Source organism: Pristiophorus japonicus, chromosome 15 (genome assembly GCF_044704955.1).
Source record: "Pristiophorus japonicus isolate sPriJap1 chromosome 15, sPriJap1.hap1, whole genome shotgun sequence".
Lineage (NCBI taxonomy): Eukaryota > Metazoa > Chordata > Chondrichthyes > Pristiophoridae > Pristiophorus > Pristiophorus japonicus.
This window is the reverse complement of record NC_091991.1, coordinates 57,808,650-57,830,173: the sequence shown is the minus strand read 5'-3', so window position 1 is coordinate 57,830,173 and position 21,524 is coordinate 57,808,650. Positions and strand designations below refer to the sequence as shown.

The window sequence follows — 21,524 nt, the reverse complement described above, 5'->3', positions numbered from 1 at the left end:
CCTCTTCCTTGGCTCTAACACTATCCTTAATTTCCCTTGTTAGCCACAGTTGAGTCACCTTCCCCTTTTTATTTTTACTCCAGACAGGGATGTACAATTGCTGAAGTTCATCCATGTGATCTTTAAATGTTTGCCATTGCCTATCCACCGTCAACCCTTTAAGTATCATTTGCCAGTCTATTCTAGCCAACTCTCGCCTCAAACCATCGAAGTTACCTTTCCTTAAGTTCAGGACCCGAGTTTCTGAATTAACTTTGTCACTCTCCATCTTAATAAAGAATTCTACCATGTTATGTTCACTCTTCGCCAAGGGGCCTTGCACAACAGGATTGCTAATTAGTCCTTTCTCATTACACAACACCCAGTCTAGGATGGCCAGCTCCCTAGTTGGTTCCTTGACATATTGGTCTGGAAAACCATCCCTAATACACTTCAGGAAATCCTCCTCCACCGCATTGCTACCAGTTTGGTTAGACCAATCAATATGTAGATTAAAGTCACCCATGATAACTGCTGTACCTTTATTGCATGCATCCCTAATTTCTTGTTTGATGCCGTCACCAACCTTACTACTAGTGTTTGGTGGTCTGTACACAACTCCCACTAGCGTTTTCTGCCCCTTGGTATTCCGTAGCTCCACCCATACCGATTCCACATCATCCAAGCTCATGTCCTTTCTTACTATTGCATTAATTTCCTCTCTAACCAGCAATGCAACCCCCCCTCCTTTTCCTTTCTGTCTATCCTTCCTAAATGTTGAATACCCCTGGATGTTGAGTTCCCAGCCTTGGTCACCCTGGAGCCATGTCTCAGTGATGCCAATTACATCATACCCGTTAACTGCTATCTGCGCAGTTAATTCGTCCACCTTATTCCGAATACTCCTCGCATTGAGGCACAGAGCCTTCAGGTTTGTCCTTCTAACACACTTTGCCCCTTTAGAATTTTGGTGTAATGTGGCCCTTTTTGATTTTTACCTTAGGTTTCTCTGCCCTCCACTTTTACTTTTCTTCTTTCTATCTTTTGCTTCTGCCCCCATTCTACTTCCCTCTGTCTCCCTGAATAGGTTCCCATCCCCCTGCCATATTAGTTTAACTCCTCCCCAACAGCACTAGCAAACACTTCCCCTAAGACATTGGTTCCGGTCCTGCCCAGATGCAGACCATCTGGTTTGTACTGGTCCCACCTCCCCCAGAACCGGTTCCAAAGTCCCAGGAATTTGAATCCCTCCCTTGTGCACCACTCCTCAAGCCACGTATTCATCTGAGCTATCCTGCGATTCCTACTCCGACTAGCACGTGGCACTGGTAGCAATCCTGAGATTACTACTTTTGAGGTCCTACTTTTTAAATTTAGCTCCTAACTCCCTAAATTCGTCTTGTAGGACCTCATCCCATTTTTTACCTATAGCGTTGGTACTTATATGCACCACGACAACTGGCTGTTCACCCTCCCTTTTCAGAATGCCCTGCACCCGCTCAGAGACATCCTTGATCCTTGCACCAGGGAGGCAACATACCATCCTGGAGTCGAGGTTGCGGCCGCAGAAACGTCTATCTATTCCCCTTACAATTGAATCCACTATCACTGTAGCTCTCCCACTCTTTTTCCTGCCCTCCTGTGCAGCAGAGCCACCCACGGTGCCATGAACTTGGCTGCTGCTATCCATGTGAGCAAATAGTCCTAAACGCATTTAGCCACCCCATTTCCACATCCCATTTTCCTTTATCCACCTATCCAATCTATTGTCACAGTTTCTGCCTCAACCATCAACTCTGGAAGTGAATTTCAAGCTTCATAACTCTGTGTAGAGAAGTTTGTCTTATTCTATGCCCTAAACCCCTCAACAACAGGAAACAGACTTCTTCCATCTATGTTATCCCATTCTTTACTAACTGTAAATACCTCTATTATATCATAAAACAGAATAAAGCTCCAATGTTTGCATTTTCCTTTAGATCTGTATTTCCTCATGACAGGCAGCACCTTAATATGAGTCTACATTGTGCTCCCTCCAAAAGCCTCAATGTCCTTCCTACAATGTAGAGCCCAATAATGCATTCAGTACCTTTTGGTCTTAAGGTTTTAAATAGGCTCATCATTCCCCCTTGGCTTTTATATTCTAGAATTGCATTAGCTTTTTTCCCCATAGCCTTACCAACTCAATCTTTAATGTCCTGTGAACCAGCACCCTCAAATCCCTCGGCTCATCCAGAGCATTGAGCCTACTTCCATTAGAGTATAATTACTACTGTTACCCTTTTATTCTAACCAAAATATATTACCTCACACTTCCTGACATTGAATTCATTTGTCACCTTTTAGCCCTCTGCAGCTTCCTTTGATCTTCTAAAGAATTAACTATACCTCCTATTTTGATATCATCTGAAAATTGCAATACTCTCTAAACCTGTATCCAAATCATCGATATGCAGTGACCAGAAGCAGCCCCAGAATTGAACGTTGTGGGACAGTACGACCCACTTCCAACCACTCTAATTGTCCTCGATTCCTACTTTAGGTTTTCATCCTTCTAACCAAATTTTAATCCAGTTTGCTATCCTCCCTCTAATTCCATACCCCTTAATCTTTTCTAATAATCACATGTGGTATTTTGTCAAAGGCTTTCCTAAAGTCCAGGTATTCTATATGAATTAATGCCCCCAATGGAGCCTTGAAATATAATTTCTAGGAGCTCAGCAATTTTCTTCCATCCACATACAATCTAGCAGCTACCACTGAATAGCAATCAGGAGTGGGAACCCTAGCTGGGTGCAGAAGTTAGAGCCCCCTATTGGTCTATTGACGATAGATCAAAATGACACAGCACAGAGTGACGACTGAATCAAAAGCTTTCCAGCTCTACAAATTATATACCCACCCCTGGCCATTATCTCTAGCTGATGCATACTTTTTACAATCTCAGGATCCTATTTGAGCCCAAGCTGAACTTCCAACCCCATATACTCGCCGTAACAAAAGACCACCTACTTCCACCGACATTACCCGCCCCCTCTCCTGACTCAGCCCATTTACCCCTGAAACAATCACCCCTGCCTCTGTCACTATTCCAATGCTCGCCTGGCTGGTCTCTTATCCTCCATAAACTAGCGCTCATCCAAAACTTTGCTGCAGGCACCCATCCTTCATTGGCTCCCAGTCTCCAAATGCATCAAATTCAAATATTTTCATCCTCGTCTTGAAATTCCTTCATGGCCTCAACCTTTCTTATCTCTGTAACCGCTTCGGACACTGCAATCCTCCCTTAACACTCTGTTCCTCTGACTCTAGCCTGCAGTGCATCCCTCCTCCTTTTGTCGACCATGCCTTTAGCTTGGGAATTTGCTCCATAAATCTCTCTGCTTCCACCTCCCTCACCAATCAAAAGGAGAGAAATATCAGAAATCCAATTATTTTGATGCCATACAGCATTACTGATCATTTCTGGACATCTTAAATATAAGCTTTGTCCTACAAAATGTTATTTAGAAACGTGACTTAGAAATTTCACACCAGGAATCAGGGATAGTCACCATTTAATGCCAACAGGAGACTACAAACTACTAAACTGTACCCCAGCTACATCAAAAGTATTTTTATTCTTCCTCCAAAAGAGTGTTGTAACAATCATTTTTCAATTTAAAAACATGCTCAGCTCTCTACTATGCGCTGTGCGCTATCTAGCCAAGATGATTAATTGCACTGCAGCTCAAATTAATGCTGATTAATGAGGAGTTATGAAGATGCAACTGCCTACTGTGACTCTAGCAAAAATATCACCTGACTGATGAAAGACTAAATTACATTGTATTTTTGCAGTAGATTAATTGGAAATTCACTACAAGCATATAAATAGTTAGCAGCTTTGCTGGTAAGCAGTAGTGATTACTTGAAGTAAAAGAGCATTGTACGGTTGTACCAGAAATCAGATGGCATGAATACTATGGTGGCATACATGCCTTTTAAGCAGAAAATACATGTACCTCTGTAAAGAAAATAATTAGGTGTTTTCCAAACAAGGCTATATATAGAGAGAGTGTGTGATTAGTGTTTAATTTCCTTGTGTCAATCAAAAGGAAGATACAAGTTTGTCAGGTCAGGTATAGAACCAAAGAGCTCATACAAGTCAAGTATATTCAAGGAATAAGAAAGGTTGGTTAATTACCTACTGTAGGCACGTTTGTTCATTCAGCTTCCACAAACAAATTAATCATGCAAAAAGAAGGGAGAGAGAGATTCTGTTGTGACTTAATGTGGAGGCGAGTTTAGAGCACAGAGCACAAAAGCACTATACATTGAGGTGTTACATTAAGATCACATAAACATGTGCGTTACACAGATTGGCAGATGTCCTTTGTCCTATCCACATATAGAATTTAGTGGCTGTAAGCAATAATTAAATTCTACTTACTTTCAAGGGAAGTGTGTGGTGGTGAAGAAAATTTCAGATCTCAATATTCTGTGCCAAAAGTCAAGATAAAGTTTTAGGAACAGATTTCTGATTTGTCATTATGATTGTCCTATCTGCATGCCAAAATAAACAAGGTGGAGCGACCACCAAAGCATAGAACTCTCTAACCCTGCAAGTGAAAAAAGAGCAAACACTAACAATTTCAAGGAAAAAAAAAAGATTTCAAGAAACTGTTGGACCTAATGTGTAAAATAGATTCAAGTCCCCTGTAGGCTAAAATCTAATTTTCAAAAGATTTTCAGATGCCTTTCATGAACCTTGACACCACTAGATATTCACAAATAAATTTCCCATCAACAGCAGATTCCGTAACTACTGTAAATTAGCACACACAGCAAGATTTAACACAACAAAGGGATGCAGTTGCTATTCTGGTACTGGGAGACAATTAGTTTTCATTTTGCATTGTAAGCTTTAGCAATGGAAGGTTTTCTGGATGCCAATGCAAATCAAAAATGACTTTAGTAGAGCAAAGTTGTTTTACAATAAATTAAAATCCAAGAGAAAACAAGGATCTGTTTTATAGTTTGACATTTCTTCAAATCTAGATTCAAGGGACTTACTTTACAATCTTGTTCTCAAACTGCTTGGCACTCCTCCACTTTCGAATGCAATTGAGACAGTAGGTATGACTGCAGTTGGACAGGATTCCAAAACGTCGTTCACTTGCATTTGTTTTCTCATATATTACTTCCATGCAGACGCCACATATAATATCCTTACTACGTTGGATGGCAAAAGATAGCTCCATGTCCTTTTCATGAGCCTCAATGCAAGCCTATAATAAAGAATATTCAGAAGTCAAAAGATTATTCTAATGTTACAATTGAATCAGTTAAGTTGGATTTGCATACATCTCAAATTTGGCAAGTTAATATTTTTGTTCAAACTAAAATATTGTAAATCATATTAGAACGGAATACTGCGTTATTCAAAAATATTTTCCAGAGGGCTCTCCCTTAAAATGCCATGAAAATAGAAAAAGTATTATGCAATAAATCTAAAATAATGACCAAAATTATGACCATAAACAATGAATTAATTAAAACCAGTAGTAATCAAATTTGCTTGATTGTCCTGTTACAATAGTCACAGCACTAAATCTTGGAAGAGTTCATCATAGCATGTGTTGTACCGAAATGTGGAGCGTCAATTTATTCAACATAAATTTTAATCAAGCAAGTTCCTCAAACTTACAAACAAGTCCCTTCCTATTTGTAATATCATGCAACAGTCATGTTATTGTTCCAAAAACATGTTGCTTGGCCAGAGATCAATAGTCCAACAAGATTATCTGTACTAGGGAAAGCTCAAGACTGTTTGGTGCGATCAGGACTCCACTGGAATCCAGTATGTTGGGTCCGTGTACTTTGCATATGATACTAGGCTTATCTTTGCTGGTGTAGTGGTTGTATTCTCTGCAGTCTCCAGGCCAATACAGGCAGACTTGACCAACCTACCACTGACCCGTCTCAAATCTATAAGACTATTTTGGACCGTCGCCAAAGCCCTTCAGCGATCTCCCCTCAGCCTTTATGATTGATGGTGAAATGCTTGGAAGAACTGCGACATACCAAATGGATTACTTAGAAGACCCCACAGTAAAACCTGAAGGATCAAACCTTCCTCGCAAACAGTGGGCAACCATCAGCCACTTCAGAACCGTTCATGGTAGATGCTGCCACCTTCTCAATAGATGGAAGATTAAAGCATCCCCATGATGCGACAGAGCAGCTCCTAATCAGACACTGGAGCACATGATTGAACACTGGCCTCATAACAAATTCGCAGGCAGCCTACAAGATATCCACGCGGTTACATTGGAAACTTTGGCCTGGATATCTGACTAAGACAGTGATATTTACATAGGATTACATAGAATACACGGCACAGAAACAGGCCATTCGGCCCAACCAGTCCATGCCGGCATTTATGCTCCACTCGAGCCTCCTCCTGTCTTTCCTCATCTAAATCTATCCACGTAACCCTCTATGCTCTTCTCCCTCATATGCTTGTCTAGCCTCTCCTTAAATGCATCTATACTATTCACTTCAACCACTCCCTGTGGTAGCGAGTTCCACATTCTCACTACTGTTTGGGTAAAGAGTTTTCTTCTGAATTCCCTATTGGATTTCTTGGCGACGATCTTATATTGATGGCCTCTAGTTATGCTTTTCCCCCACAAGCAAAAACATTCTCTGTATTCACTCTATCAAAATCTTTCATAATTTTAAAGACCTCTATTAGTTCACCCCTCAGCCGCCTTTTTTCAAGAGAAAAGAGACCCAACCTGTTCATCCTTTCCTGATCTGTATACATTTCTAGTATCATCCTTGTAAAATCTTCTCTGCAACCTCTCCAATGCCTGTATCTTTTTATAATATGGCGAATAGAACTGTACACAGTACTCTGTGGTCTAAGGTTCGATACAGGTTGAGCATAACTTCCCTACTTTTCACTTCTATACCTCTAGAAATCAACCCTAGTGTTTGGTTTGCTTTTTTTTTTAAATGGCCTTGCTAACCTGTGTCGAACTTTTAGTGATTTGTGTATTTGTACACCGAGATCCCTTTGTTCCTCTACCACACCTAGACTCTCACCTGCCAAGTAATAAGTGACCTCCCTATTCTTCCTACCAAAATGTAATGCCTCACATTTATTTATGTTGAACTTCATTTGCCAATTATATGCCTATTCTGCAAGTTTATTAATGTCCTCCTGTAATTTGCTGCAGTCCTCCTCAGTATTGACTATCGCCCCCAATTTGGTGTCATCCGCAAATTTAGAAATTGTGTTTTTGATTCCAAAGTCTAAATCATTAATAGAAATTGTGAACAAGTAGTCCCAGCATTGATCCTTGTGGAACACCACGACACACCTTCTGCCACTGTGAATTGCTACCTTTTACTCCTACTCTCTGCTTTCTGTCTTGAAGCTAGCTATCCATTCTGACTCCGCATTCCCTGGCCTTGTTCATCAGTCTATTATGCCGTACATTATCGAAGGCATTTTGAAAATCGAGATAAATTACATCTACTGCATTACCATTGTCTACTCTCTCTGTTACCTCTTCAAAAAATTCAATGAGGTTGGTCAAGCAAGACTTTCCCTATTGAAATCCATGCTGACTATTCGTTATTATATTTTTGGTTTCTAGATCTTCTATTTTCTCCTTTAGTAGGGATTCCATTATTTTTCCTACCACCGATGTTAAGCTGACTGGTCTATAATTTCTTGGGCATATTCTATCCCCTTCTTAAATATAGGTATTACTTTAGCTATCCGCCAGTCCTCTGGCACGACTCCTTTTTCTAACGAATTATTAAATATGTGAAGTAAGGCCTCTGCTATCTCTTTCCTAGATTCTTTTAAAATGCGTGGATGCAATCCATCTGGACCTGGGATTTTATCCTCTGAGTTTGATTAGTTTATTTAACATATCCCCTCTTTTTATTTTAAATGTACTTATCTCATTACTAATCTCATCATCCAATGTTATGGAGGGGGAGAGGGGAGAGGGAGGGAGGACATCAGTGTTGATTCTATAGACTAAGAAAAGGGTAACAGTCTAAACAAGTACTATTGCAATAAATATACTAATTTGATCGCAAATGTTTTGTGGGTCTCTGCTAGTTATTTAATATTTCTGCCATCTCTCTATTGTTACCCGTGGTATTATTGTCTATGCCTTAATGGCCCTATTCCCATCCTATTTTAATTGATGTGCTTGCAAAATGTGTTACTATTTTGTTTTATGTTCCTTGATAATTTAATTTTATAGTTCCTCTTTGCCTTCCGAATTGTTTTTTTGACTTCTCTCCAAATCCTTTTGTATTCTCCCTCATCATACACTCCCCTGCTGTCTATGTACTTAATGTGTGCCGCTTTCCTTATCCTCAATTGTTCCCTTATGGCTTTACTCATCCATGGAGTCTCATGTTTAGACAGTTCTTTCCTTTTAGCGGAATATGTTGTTCCTGCACTCTGTTGAACACCGTTTAAAATGTTTCTTATTGCCGCTCTACATCGTTTTTTGCCAATATTGTTGCCCATTTTATTTTCCCAAGTTCTATTCTCAGTCCTTCAAAATCAGCTTTTCTCCAATCTATTACCCTGGTTTTCGTCATACTTATGTCGTTCTCAATTATCATCTTAAAGTGTATTATAATATGGTCACTATTGCCTAGATTTAATTTGTTTCTTGCTGCTATCATACAAAAATCATCCACCAGGGATATTCATTACCAATGTGATCATCATAGGCAGTCCCTCGGAATCGAGGAAGACTTGCTTCCACTCTTAACATGAGTTCTTAGGTGGCTATACAGTCCAATACGAGAACCAGTCTCTGTCACAGGTGGCACAGATCGTTGTTGAGGGAAGGGGTGGGTGGGACTGGTTTGCCGCACGCTCTTTCCGCTGTCTGTGCTTGATTTCTGCATACTCTCGGCGACAAGGCTTGAGGTGCTCAGCAACCTCCTGGATGCGCTTCCTCTACTTAGGGCGGTCTTTGGCCAGGGTCTCCCAAGTGTCAGTGGGGATGTTGCACTTTATCAGGGAGGCTTTGAGAGTTTCCTTGTAATGTTTCCGCTGCCCACCTTTGGCTCGTTTGCCGTGAAGGAGTTCCGAGTAGTGTGCTTGCTTTGGGAGTCTCGTGTCTGGCATGCAAACTATGTGGCCTGCCTAATGGAGCTGATCAAGTGTGGTCAGTGCTTCGATGCTGACCTGGTCGAGAACGTTAATGTTGGTGTGTCCCAGGGGATGTCCAGTGTCAAAGATAGTGATGAAGGCTGTAATTTTAACTCTGACAGAACACTTAGTTGCTGGGCACACCATTTAAAGGCAGGAGCTTCCTTTATTCTTACTGAAAAGAGCTAGCAATCATCTTTTTGAAGAAAGCTAAAAGTGAAAGTTTAACTGTATACACGTTATGCTCTGCTGATACCCTCAATCTCTTGGTTGATAATGATTCTTGCCTTGAGGAATCTGTCCACATGAAAGGAGGCAATTGAAAGATAAGAAATCTCAAATAGAGACTTAGGGGGGGGAGGAGGGGGAGAGATAGAGAGAGAGAGAGAGAGAGAGGGGGAGAGAGAGAGAGAGAGAGAGAGAGAGGGAGGGAGAGAGAGGGAGGGGGAGAGGGAGAGGGAGAGGGAGAGGGAGAGGGAGAGGGAGAGGGAGAGGGAGAGGGAGAGGGAGAGGGAGAGGGAGAGGGAGAGGGAGAGAGGGAAGAGAGCTGTGCAATTGCTTCATGAGCATGATGAAGTAGGACCATTGCAAATAATTGCTTGAACAGTTGTGGATGTGAACCTGAAAAGGATAGTTGTATTGGTCATTTGAAAAAAATATGAAACCTAATCCTCTTCTATAAATGGAAATTGATCACACTCGAGGTTCATCTTAGTAAAACAAAATCTTCTGGAAAGGTTGCACAAGTTATTTTAAATAGAATGAATGATTCTGTTAGAAACTGATCTGAGTGACAGAAGGTCTGAGATTGTACTGAATTCCTGGGGTTTAGGGGGCCAAAATGTAGTAAGAATATTGTGCCGAAAATTGCGGCCTCACCGGGTCCGTACGAAGTGTGCACGGACCCGGTAAGGCCTTGCCAGGTAAATTACTGGCACCACCCAAGTTAGCTATCTTATCTCCCACACTGTAAATTGTTCCTCCTTTCTTAAGACCTTATGAACCTTACTTTACCATCATTCATACTGTCATGTATGTAACCACAATGTAACAACCACTGTATTACTGTATACACTCAACCTAGATGCACATCTTGACCACAAGGGGTGAACTTGTGGGAGACACTCCTTACCTGATCACACAGGTATAAAAGGGGAGGTCCCACGCAGGGTCATCATTTTTGGAGTCCTGTGAATAAAGAGTTAAGGTCACGGAATGACCTTGTCCCCAGAATGTGCCTCATGTGGTTTCATACTGTTGAGAAAGGACTTTACATTGGCGACGAGAAACGGGAATTCAGGACCCACGAGAATGGCCACCGGTAGCACAGAGGAACGATACTGTGTTGGGGAAGACTGGGACGATTTTGTCGAGAGACTTCAGCAAAGCTTCGTTGCGAAAGAATGGCTGGGGGATGTAGCGGCCGACAAGCGAAGGGCTCATCTTTTGACCAGCTGCGGACCAAAGACTTACGCGCTCATGAAGGACTTACTAGCACCCGAAAAGCTGGCGGACAAAACCTTTGAAGAACTTAGCAAATTGATCGTGGAGCACCTCAAACCAGCGAGTAGCATACACATGGCCCGACACAGATTCTACACCCACTGATGTCGTGAAGGACAGAGCATACCTGACTTCGTAGCGGACCTCGGGCGTTTGGCCAGCCTCTAAGTTCACAGACGCCTGCAGGTGGAAGATGTTAAGGGACTTCTTTATCGAGGGCATCGGTCATGCGGGAATTTTCCGCAAATTAATTGAGACCAAGGATTTGACCTTGGAAACGGCGGCGTTGATAGCTCAAACTTTCATGGCGGGGGAGGAAGAGACGAAAGTAATATATGCACGCAATTCTGCCTCTAACACGGCGATGGATCAGTGAGTCAATATCATCAACGCGACTCAGAGTCCTGCAGGCAGGCAGGGGCAGTCCGACACTCCCCAGGCAGCAATAGACCCCAGAGTAGGACTTCAACAGAGGCAATGGCAGGCTGAACGGACATTCACGCCATCACAGTGGACAATGCGGCCGGGATGGGGCCATTGACACCCACCAATAGGGTACTTAAGAGCAGTCAAAGGGACAGTCAGCGCGGAATGCCTGGCCATAGTGCCTTTGTTCCCAACAATGGAAACTTTAACTCATGCTGGAGGTGTGGGGGAAAACACTCAGCTAAATCTTGCAGATTTCAACAGTTTGTCTGCAGGAACTGCAATCTCAGTGGCCACTTAGTTCGAATGTGCAGAAAGTCTACAACCAGACTAATATATGAGGCGGATGGACCAGAAGAGGGTTCTTTGAGGCAGGATAACTTTTGGGGCAAATCGATGGACCCCGAGGTTCAGCGGGTCCATGTGGCGAATATTCACAGTTCATACACCAAAACGCTACCAATGATGATGAGGGTTTTATTAAACAGTATCGCTGTACGCATGGAGCTGGACACTGGGGCCAGCCAGTCACTCATGGGCGTTCAGCAATTTGAGAAGCTATGGCCACTTAAAGCCAGTAGACCCAAATTAGCACGTATTGAGACACAATTACGGACTTGCACTAAAGAAATCATTCCGGTGCTAGGCAGTGCAATGTTGGCTGTCACACACAATGGGTTAGTGAATTGGCTGCCGCTCTGGATTGTCCCGGGCAATGGTCCCGCACTGTTGGGGAGGAGCTGGTTAGCAGAGATGAACTGGAAATTGGGGGATGTTCACGCAATGTCATCGATGGAGCCAAGTTCGTGCTCACAAGTCCTACAACAATTTGATTCACTATTCCAACCTGGCGTCGGGACTTTCAAAGGCACTAAAGTAGTGATACACATCACCCTGGACGCCAGGCCAGTGCACCACAAAGCCAGAGCGGTGCTGTATGTGACGCGGGAAAAGATAGAGAGCGAATTGGACCGGCTGTTTAGAGAGGGCATCATCTCACCTGTTGAATTCAGTGACTGGGCGAGCCCCATCGTTCCCGTCTTAAAAGCGGATGGCTTTGTCAGGATCTGTGGCGACTACAAGGCCATCAATCGGGTGTCTCTACAAGATCAATACCCGCTCCCGAGAGTGGAGGACCCCTTCGCCACATTGGCAGGCGGCAAGCTGTTCACCAAGTTGGACCTCACTTCAGCCTATATGACCCAGGAACTGGCCGACGAATCTAAACTACTGACCATCACCACACACAAGGGACTGTTCGTTTATAACAGATGCCCGCTTGGCATTCGATCAGCGGCCGTGATTTTTCAACCGAAACATGGAAAGCCTGCTTAAATCCATTCCTGGAACAATCGTATTCCAGGACGACATCCTCCTCACGGGTCGAGACACCGAGGAACACCTCCACAACCTGGAGGAAGTGCTACGCCGACTGGACCGGGTAGGCCTGCGACTCAAGAAGTCTAAATGTGTGTTTTTGGCTCCTGAGGTTGAGTTTCTGGGCAGGAGGGTTGCTGCAGATGGGATTCGACCCACCGAATCCAAAACAGAGGCGATTCAACGAGCACCCAGGCCCTGCAACACATCGGAGTTGCGTTCATTCCTGGAACTGTTGAACTATTTCTGGAACTTTCTGCTGAACTTGAGCACGTTATTGGAGCCACTACACATGCTCCTGTGTAAGGGTTGCGATTGGTTTTGGGGGGGGGGGGGGGGGGGGACGGGACTGTCAAGAACGGGCTTTTGATTGGGCGCGAAACCTACTTTGTTCAAACAAGTTGTTGGCCCTGTACGACCCCTGTAAAAAAATTGGTTCTGACATGTGATGCATCATCCTATGAGGGGGGGGGGGGGGTTGAGTGCATGTTGCAGCAGGGCAACGCTGAAGGGTCAACTACAACCTGTGGCTTATGCCTCCAGGTCGCTCTCTCAAACAGAACGAGGATATGGGATGGTCGAGAAGGAAGCGCTTGGATGTGTTTATGGTGTAAAAAAAAATGCATCAGGACCTCTGGTAGGATGTTTGAATTAGAGACTGACCACAAGCCATTAACATCCCTGTTGTCAGACAGCAAGGCTATCAATGCCAACGCATCAGCTCGCATACAGCGATGGGCTCTCACGCTGGCTGCTTATGACTACTCCATCCGACACCGGCCCGGCACTGAAAATTGCACTGACACGCTCAGCAGGCTTCCACTGGCAACCACTGAGGGGGCGGTGGAGCAAAGCGCCGAGATGGTCATGGCTGTCGATGCCTTTGACAGCGCAGGCTCCCCCATCACAGCCCGCCAGATCAAAATCTGGACAGAGATCCCCTCCTATCCCCGATTTAAGAAATGTGTCCTGACTGGGGATTGGGCGCCCACACATGGAGCATGCCCGGAGGAGGTCAGATCGTTCCAAACGGATGGATGAGCTCTCCATCCAAGCTGACTGCCTACTATGGGGCAGCCGGGTAGTTATACCCCAGAAGGGCAGGGAGGCATTCATCAGGGAACTCCACAGTGAGCACCCAGGCATTGCGCTGATGAAGGCCATTGCCCGGTCAAACATTTGGTGGCCTGGAATTGATTCAGACCTGGAACACTGTGTTCGCAGGTGCACGTCATGTGCCTAGCTGGATAATGCCCCGCTCAGCCCGTTGCCCTGACTTACCAGGTCATGGTCACGCATTCATGTTGACTACGCCAGCCTGTTCATGGGTAAGATGTTCCTTATTGTGGTAGATGCGTACTCGAAATGGATCGATTGCATCATTCTGAATTCATGCACATCATCCACCACCATGGAAAGCCTACGTGCGATCTTTGCAACCTATGGCTTGCCGGACATCCTGGTTAGTGATAATGACCCATGTTTCACAAGCTCCGAATTCCGAGAGTTTATGTCGGGCAATGGCATCAATCACGTCAGGACTGCGCCGTTCAAGCCGGCCTCCAATGGCCAGGCGGAACATGCGGTCCAAATCATTAAGCAAGGTATGCTCAGGATTCAAGGACCCTCCCTACAATGCCGCCTATCGCGTCTCCTGCTGGTCTACAGATCCCGACCGCACTCGCTCACGGGGTCCCGCCGGCAGAGGTACTAATGAAACGGACACTCAAAACTCGGTTGTCCCTCATTCACCCAGTCCTGACTGACATAGTTGAGGGCAAGCGTAAGTCACAAAACGAGTACCATGACCGTAATTCGAGGGGGAGATGTATAGAAATAAATGATCCTGCATTTGTCCTCAATCATGCCATGGGGCCCTCACAACACCGCCAGTGAACGAGCAACAAGAGCAATCAGAAGAATGCACAGTCCCTGCGGTCAGCCTGGACAGGCCGGAATCACCACAGGTGACAGACAGTCACGTCAGTGTCCAACAACCAGAGCCCCAACTGCGTAGAACACCTGAAAGACTAAACCTATGATCCCAATAAGACTTTGGGGGGTGGGGAGGGGAGGTTATGTCATGTATGTAATCACAATGTAACACCACTGTATTACTGTATACACTCAACCTAGATGCACACCTTGACCACAAGGGGTGAACTTGTGGGAGACACTCCTTACCTGATCACACAGGTATTAAAAAAAGAGGTCCCACGCAGGGTCATCATCTTTGGAGTCCTGTGAATAAAGAGTTAAGGTCTCAGAGTGACCTTGTCCCCAGAATGTGCCTCGTGTGGTTTCATACTGTAGAGTAAGGTCTTTACACATTATATCCCCATTTCCACACTGTGCACTTGTACTTTTACTTTGAGAATCTAAAAATTGGAAATTTAGAATATAATCTTGTTTTCTTTCCCTTAACCACACAATAATTGTCATCCACCACTGTGCTATCCATCACAGGGAATTGTATTTTCTTCATAGGTAGAATCTGGGGAAATCCTTACTTTATACAAGAAAACTGATTTTGCAAGTTTCAAGGACCAAGGAACCAGCAAGTTGCAAGTTTGGAAAAAACACATTTGATTATGCTGATTGAAATGGCATGCTTTTCAATAGCGTGAGAAAACACAGGCAGTCAGCAAAAATAGGACATGATATGGAAGATAATGAGCTAAGGCATACCAGCCTTAATAAATTTTCAACAATTGCAGCTGTAGATAAGATAGTCAGTTGGAATGACGGTGGTGAAATGTTCTTGACTACAGCATTTTGGTACAGGAAAGCCAAAAATGGAAATGGTGCTGTAGTATGAACTTCTTTGGATCAAGATAGGTGGCAGGGGTTTATTATCTTGAGACTGATCTACTTTAATAGATTGAACCGTACAAATCAAAAATGGCATAAATTTCCTTTATGATGTATGTTAATTGTTATACATAAAAGTATTGTTTATGGAAAAAAAAAGCAGGTAATTACAAAACAGTGGCCCATGAGTAACAATTCTTCTCTTCCCCCCCCCTAAAAACTGCTTGACTAGATGCTGAGACATAGGTCGATGTATGTCGTCATGGAGCTGAAAATTATATTTTTTGACATAAGCAAGAAACAATAGCACCAGACATGGATGTCTGGAACCATTGAAGCCCAGGCAGATGGGATGGGTTACTTGAACTAAGATCGTACAAGAAATGTCATAATGAAAGCAAGACAGACTGCTTTCCAAGCTGAAGCACACAAAAAAACAAAAACTCAGTTTCGCAGGGCTATGTTTCTTATTGACAACAGGTACCACCACATTAACTCTTTGTGAAGCATAGGAAAGGGTTGATCGAATGCGATAATACCAAAAGTGCTCCAAAGGAGCCTTATCCACATCTATTCCTGCTATTAGCTCATGTAGTTTGTGGCAAATGAAGACAGATAAAGAGTGGCATGTATTCCAAAATAATGCCTTTTCTCTCTCAACTTACTTTCTTAAAACATTCTTTAGCATAGTTATAAACTATAGTACTGATATTTGCTCAGCTGTGCTGCACAAAATAGTGACACTTTCTAAGAGTGTAATAATTCTAATTAGAGCCATCAGAGTCTACACTATAGCTTTTTTTTTTAATGAGGGCGGGGGGTGGAGAGAAAACTTGCAGGTTGTAGACTGCAAGCATGACTGAGACAAGATGGTTTGAACTCAGCTACAAACTTCTGGAATTAATGAATGTAGACACTATATATATTCTATACAATTTAATTTAATTTTATTGTTGTCCTCAGTAAAACAACCCAACGGCAACTTTAAAGAAATTCTGAAATGCTTTAATGACTAATGTTAACATTAAGTATTAACCGTGAATAAACAGCTAGAGAGGAAAAATGGCCAGAGAACAAATTGCATAAAAATGGTCATTGTATGACATGGGAATCATTTACCCAGCAACTCCAATTAAAAAAAATGAAACAGCTTAAGGCTGATGATGTAGATTAAGTACACATCAAACCCCTCTTAATTCTGCTTCACCACAAATCACATCAACCCAAATGTTTTAAGAACAATATAATATCCTTCCTTGTTGTTCAGTTACTTGCCTTTATGTGGTCTGATCTCTGAGAGGCATCAGTTGGATGAAGAACCTGCAAACCACACATATCGCATACATCTCCATGGAGGTATACGCAGTTCACACCATATCGACATTCTCCTAAGGCAGCATATGGACACATCCGTTTCTTTACATCTTCACCAGTTTGTGGGGCCTCAAAGCTTTCTTCTATTATTAAATCTTCCATTCTTGCTTCACAGTAAGCTGGTACAGCTGTAACGAGAATTTTAAAATAGTCCTATAACTAAATTACCAACAGGACTCTAGTATTGTAGGTTACAAATATACTACAATTTTGATCGTCTAGCCAGACTGCATTACAAGACTGTCCAAAACAAAATGTGGCAGAAATTAGTTTTAAAAGGGCAGAAATGTTCTTATAGGGAATTGGGACTTTCCATTCTGAAATCTCATCTCCAAATTCAGTAAACATTATTTATAGCTTCTTGCAACCAGTGAACTCCAATGAGAAAGAAGCCTGCATGAGATCTGTTGGGAAAATACACTTGCTCAGGTAACTTATGCAGTGTATGCATCATCAGGCAGCTCTCATTATATTAAACAAAGATCTGGATCCTACCCAGTGCTGAGCATTAATTCATGTACACCAATACAATTAAAATAATTCAATCTTGGCCAGAAAAGATGGATTCATTCCAAAAGTTGCTTGAGCATGTCTTTTGATTAAAAAGACCCAAAATGGTAGATCTCTAATTGGCCACTTACAAAAAGCTGATTTTTTTTTTCCCTAAAAGGAGAATTGTTTTATTTAGTGGCTATGGGATGGGTAAGAGGCAGAGGCAATGAATACTAGATTGTAGGAAGGCCCTTGCTCCCAATGTACTTGTTTCCCCTGGTGGCCCAAAACACTGGTTTATCAATGCTCTGTCACATTCCAAGAGTCCAAGCCACCATAGGAACTAGTTAGTGAAGGCTAGGCACTTTCCACAGGGGAGAAGGAGGGGGAAGTCACCTTGTGCTATTCACAACCTCCTGCGAATTAATGATGGACACTGACATAGGCCAGGTAGTAAATTTCCTAGCACCATTTTATTTTTTGTGGGAGAGGTGAAAGTAGGAGCACAAGGAAGATGGGGGGAAAATTATGCTTGATATTTCTACAAACCTTCTTGCATAGAAACAAGAAAATCAGTAAACCAAAACAGGATATTTCAAAGTACAGCCATTGTTTTGGAAGTGTCAGAATGGTTTTAACATTGAATTTTAATAAGCAGTGAACTGCAGACATTAGTTGCATGTGTGCAGTTGTAATGTATAAGCTTGTCTCTCTGTGCCAAGCGAAATGGTCAGTAGTGCAAATGCAATGAATCTGTTTATTTCTAATCATTAATTACCAAAGTACATGCAGATTACAGTATACACCAGGTAAAAAGGTAACAACTCACTCACATCTGGCATTGTACGAGTCAGATAGGTCTCACTCTCAACTCCTCTATGTATAGTAAACAGCAGGCAAAAAGGTGGGAATTCAATCACGTATGGCTTGTGTATTACTCCTGTCCACGTGTACCAGGGCTGGAAAATTTCAATCACAACTAGCCAGGTGAGTTACTTGTTTTTTCAGCTCGGGAAAGCTGGCAGGTAACTCACTAATCCCTCATCTTCAATCCTTTATAATTTCTTGTTGGATCAGATCCTAAGTGGTCTGTTGCAGCTCCTTCTGCCACCCAGACTATAGTTCCTCATCTATACCAACAGGGTGTAATATTTTCTTTGGATTCATTTCCTCTGTTTAAAGTTCAAGCAGACATGTTTGAGTGAAAAAGTTATTTTAGGAGATTTAAAAAAAAATTTACTTGATTAAGTGGCGAGCAACTTCCAAACATTTTTTTCCAGAATGGATGAATGCTGCAAAGTGAGTCTGCTGTACACCCACTATAGCAGAAAGGCAGGTAATTGAGAGCAGGACAAACTGCACTGGTGATGGAGGAGCTGATATTCAATTTATGTGACATCTCAAAAGAAAACATACATTGTACATCTCCCAAATGTTATGCACACCGGTGTCGGTTTTTACATAGTGCGTAACCAGGTGGTTTTACTGTCCTTCATAGTATTTGCTTCACTCAAAGCTCAGCCGTTCGCCAGGTTGAAGAATTTGCAAGACAAGGGTCCAAGGAATATGCAAAGTTTCCTGAGTCGCTGTTGCCTGGGCCTTTCAGACTTTTAATTGTGCTTTAATCAATAGCCATACAAACAGCATAGATCACAGGATGTTGATTACATATTTTCTTTATAAAATCAAATATAACTCATTTTATTTCTAAAATCTTATGAATAAACACAATCTGGCTGTATTAAAGTGCTCAACATTTCATGGAAGGATCCAGGCTTCTGTATCATAATTGCAGGAGCTAGCTTACAATTAAAAGGAAAACAAAAACTTCACATTTTATTGCTAAAAGCAAACTTCATGCCACGCCAAGTCATTCTGACTCTATACTCACTTAGTTTATAATGAACACATTGGTCCTATACAAAGGGTTATGAGTTTAGCTTTCAATACCTCAGGCTTAAAAAAAAACAAATTTATATTATCGAGATCATAGAAAGCATGAGCTAAATGCAATCCAGTCATTCCTGAAAGTTTTGGGATCACTTTTATAGGTTTTTACATACACAGACAAGATAATAAAATCAACTCAAGGCTGAATTATGAATCCCAAACTATCCCAACAACTTTCATAATATGTAGTCGCTACAATACATTCATTGGACCAGTATTCTGTGGTTTGCATACTGAAATTAAAAGAACACATGGAAGAGAAGTTTCAACATTGACAGTATTCTTTGAATGTAATCAGTATATTTCAAGTAGGTTAATGTGTATTTTTTCAGTTAAAATTATAAGTTTTCTCAAAGGGTTAAATTTAAATCTTGAAAGAAAAACCTTAGTGTATATTTGGAGGATGGTTTCTTACCTCTTGTGGGCAACACATTAGATGCAAATACACCTACTTGTGAAGAATAATGAGCAGTTGAATGGTTCCTCCATAGAGCACTGCAGTCTGGGACTGGGTATCAGGTTGGGGAATTCTTTGGGCAATCACATCCACTAACCATGAAGTCCTGTCCAGCTGCTCCAGGGTCATTTTATTCTTTTTAAAATAGGTATCTGCAAAGGTGTATAACAGTGTGGCTAAAACTACTCTTCAAGTCTGCTTCTGTAACTGAACCTCGAGCTGGAAAGTGGGATTAGGCTGGATAGCCTCTTGTTGGCCAGCATGGACACGATGGGCTGAAATGGCCTCTTCCCATACTGTAAACTTCTATGATTCATATTGAGGTGCTTTACAGGGTATGGCAGTATCAAGGGATCTCTTAAAAAAAATACAGCAATATACTTTATATTTATTAGGTAGCAACTGTGATCAGAACAGATGTCTCCTGAAGTTGACTCTGATTAATAGTCCTGTCTTTTTTATCTGAAAACTACGGGTATATCAGTTTTCCACAGACTTGCATACAGTTAATCAACTCCAAGTCACAGCTGACAGTTAAATTATCTGATGGCTGAAAGGACTCATGAACCTCTCTGCATATTGTTCCAAAAGAACGGTATCATACCTATCCTAAACCATTTTTTCTTCAATGAAATCCTTTCTTGTACACATATTTCACATTGACTGCTCCTTCGTGGTAAACGAGCCAAAGGAGGACAGCGGAAACGTTGTAAGGACACCCTCAAAGCTTCCCGAGTAAAGTGCGACATCACCAGTGACACCTGGGAAACCTTGGCCGAAGACTGCCCGAAGTGGAGAAAGTGCATCCGAGTCTCAACGCAGAGTGTGAAGAGGAAAAGCGCAGGCAGCGGAAGGAGCGCGCGGCAAACCAGCCCCACCGATCCCTTCCTTCGACGAATGTCTGTTCCACCTGTAACAGGATCTGTGGCTCTCGTATCGGACTGTTCAGCCATCAAAGAACTCACTTTGGGAGTGGAAGCAAGTCTTCCTCGATTCCGAGGGACTGCCTATGATGATGACTGTTCAATGTTTATTAATAGATGAATTTATCCAGCTGGTTAAATCACTGATCCCCCTTATACAGGCCACCTAACTAGTTTGGTCCAATCAGCAAATTTCATATAACTAGAAGCACCCTGCTCTGTATTAAAAAAAAATGAAATGAGTAAACCCCAAGGTCCCAGTCAAGATCCCTGCAGAATTCTTGTCTTCGCTATTAACAAGCCACTTTTAATTTCCAGTTGATCACTTTGGCATTAAGGGAATGACAGCTAGATTTGATATTGCAAAACATAAAATTAGAAAAATATATTTCAATTCAGTGGATTATGACAATTCTCACACTACAAGTTATGGGAGTTATAAAAATACCCAACTTATTTCAAGAGCGCAGTACGAGACTAGGGCCTGGAGTTTCCTCCTGTGAGCACAACTCACTTACACCAAAGCATACACGATCCTTTAAACTTCGTAAATGTTAGCGCCCAGATTACAGGTCTCTGCGTGCAAATGCCGAGGAAACTCTGGGCCTGGATGTGGTGTACAGTGCAGTTCAAATAAGGCTAGATACAAGTGCAACATTACTGCCGCATAAAACAACTGCATTCCATGCAACTGAGGCCATTGATTTGTGTCAAACGACTTCTGCCAAGTTCAAGTTACTAGCCTCCAATCATCCTCAAAGGCCACACTGTTATATACCTAATGATATCTAGAATGGTGAAACCAACATTCAGAAAAAGCACCAAGATAAAATGACTGCAGGCTCAGTTGAGTAGCGGTAAAAGTTTCAGTATTAACTTTTGATGATTTTCAGTGTTTATTTTGGCCATTTTTGCATTTATTCAAATTTCAGTTTTTCTTTACTTTACAAATCACAGGAAAATTGATGAAAAGCAGAAAACCCCCAAGTATATCCTCGACTGGGCCATCTCACATGGTCTATTTCTATCGTCTTGATCACTTTCCTGTATC

The 21,524-nt window shown here is 42.4% G+C and overlaps 1 protein-coding gene across 2 annotated transcripts in view; it reads right to left on the bottom strand.

Moving 5' to 3' along the window:
• Positions 1–21,524, bottom strand: part of mkrn1 (makorin, ring finger protein, 1) — a 79,064-nt gene that overhangs the window by 11,585 nt on the left and 45,955 nt on the right. For both annotated transcript variants that reach the window (XM_070900501.1, XM_070900502.1), the window contains exons 4-5: positions 16,553–16,779; positions 5,035–5,249 (exon numbers count right to left, since the gene is read on the bottom strand). In XM_070900501.1, coding sequence (XP_070756602.1) covers positions 5,035–5,249; positions 16,553–16,779 — 442 coding nt within the window. The remainder of the gene's footprint in view (positions 1–5,034; positions 5,250–16,552; positions 16,780–21,524) is intronic.